This window comes from Phragmites australis, chromosome 5 (genome assembly GCF_958298935.1).
Source record: "Phragmites australis chromosome 5, lpPhrAust1.1, whole genome shotgun sequence".
NCBI lineage: Eukaryota > Viridiplantae > Streptophyta > Magnoliopsida > Poales > Poaceae > Phragmites > Phragmites australis.
The window spans coordinates 5,289,030-5,290,773 of record NC_084925.1 but is presented as its reverse complement, the minus strand read 5'-3'; the positions used below and the strand labels follow the sequence as shown (position 1 = coordinate 5,290,773).

Genomic DNA, 1,744 nt, shown 5'->3' with positions numbered 1-1,744 from the left:
GAGAAATTAATAAACTCTAAATGAAGTAAAATCAATTTTAAATATCCTCTTGAGATACGTCCTACATAATAAAAATATGTGTTTATATGTTAAGTTTTTTCTTAACATGAATTAATAACTGAGCCGCAAGTTTCAACTTTTTTTATTTTTTCAAACTTCCTCCCTATATAATATGATGCAAACGATATTATTTTTGAAATTTTTTTTCACAGAAGGTCTTAGAATTGTCTCTAGTTTTTAAAGATTTTTTTATTTTTTTTTTATTTTTTTCGAATTTTTTGAATTTAAATTCAGTTACCGTTCGGTTTCTGAAACCAGATCGGAGCGATAAGGTCGGTAATCACGAAGTTTGATCGGTTGCCGTCGATAAATTGAACTCTAGACGTGACCACGCAAGACTAGTTGCGTGCGTATGCGCTGATACAATGCCTTTACATCACGGGACCGATAGGGCTGGGAATGGAAAAGGGCGAGGAAGTGACCAGCAATCTTAGGAAGCTGGCATTTTGCAAAAAGAGATGAATAAACCCAAAAAAGAAGCTGACAGAGATTAATCGAAGTTACCTTTCGAGATAAATCGACGTATATTACTTTCTGATGTCCAATATATGTAAGTATTCCTATAGCTAGCTAATAATAACCGATATCTGAGAGTGCTGAATACACAAACTGAAAATCACTTATGTTTTTCACGTCTTAAAAAAAGCACATAGTCTGTAGGAATATATGTAGAGTACAGAATAATACAATGTGTATTGCGTGCACACTGTACATTCATCACCAGCACCCTTGATCCAAGCTAAAAAAAGATAGAGAAATTTATCCAACTAAAGAAGACATGCGTCTGCATAATTGAGCTAGAAGAAAAGGGGTAGAAATAAAAAAATCATGTCTCCCATTTGGCCATTTCCCCTCACTTCTCTCCTCTTGCTCTATATATAGGTAAACCACCCATCCTTTAATCTCCGCATCCAAATTCCAAAACACTAAAAAAATCTCAACACTTTTCCCCACACACACACCGAGAGAAACGCAAGATTCCATGGGATTGAAGCTTTCTTGCTGCATCCAGCGAGGCAGCCTCTCGCGGCAGGTGCACCTGCCGGCGCCAGCCAGGGTCATCGCCGCCGACGGCTCGCTGAAGGAGCTACCGATGTCCCCCCTCGTCGCTGTCTCCGACGTGCTCGGCCTCAGCGGCGACGCGGCGTCGTCGTTCTTCGTGTGCAACTCCGACGCGCTCTACTTCAACATGCACCCGCCAGCGCTGGCCCCCGGCGAGCTACTCCGGCCGGGGCAAATATACTTCGTGCTCCGAGCGGCCATGCTCGGGCGGCCGCTGTCAAGCGCTGTCATGGCCGCGCTGGCCGTCCGCGCGAGCACCGCGCTCGCGTCCAGCAACAAGATGCAGCGGCGAGTGCGGCGCCCCGGCGGCAACAAGAAGGGTCGTGTCATGCTCATGCCGGTGCTGGAGGACAACGGGGACGTCGACTTCTTCAACGAGAAGCTCAACGAGCAGACGCTAGGGGAGTTCAGGCTGTTGCTCAGCCCGGCCAAGAGCAACGAGAAGCTCGCTGCGGCAGCGGCGCGATCGCGGCTGAAGTGCGTGCTGAGCAACATTCAAGAGGATGCCGAGTGAAGCAATAGGCTGTAGCCTCTTTTTTTCTTTTTTCTTTTTGAGGGAAATATTTTTTTTCTTTTAGACTCACTTTTTGTTCTTTTCGGAGACCATTTTTGGTTTAGTAGA

At 45.2% G+C, this 1,744-nt stretch overlaps 1 protein-coding gene across 1 annotated transcript; it reads left to right on the top strand.

Annotated features, from left to right (window-relative positions):
* Positions 1-984: 984 nt before the first annotated feature.
* On the top strand, positions 985-1,744 carry LOC133917400 (uncharacterized). The gene has a single exon (XM_062361299.1). The coding sequence runs from the start codon at positions 1,043-1,045 to the stop codon at positions 1,634-1,636; it is 594 nt and encodes a 197-aa protein (XP_062217283.1). The 5' UTR covers positions 985-1,042; the 3' UTR covers positions 1,637-1,744.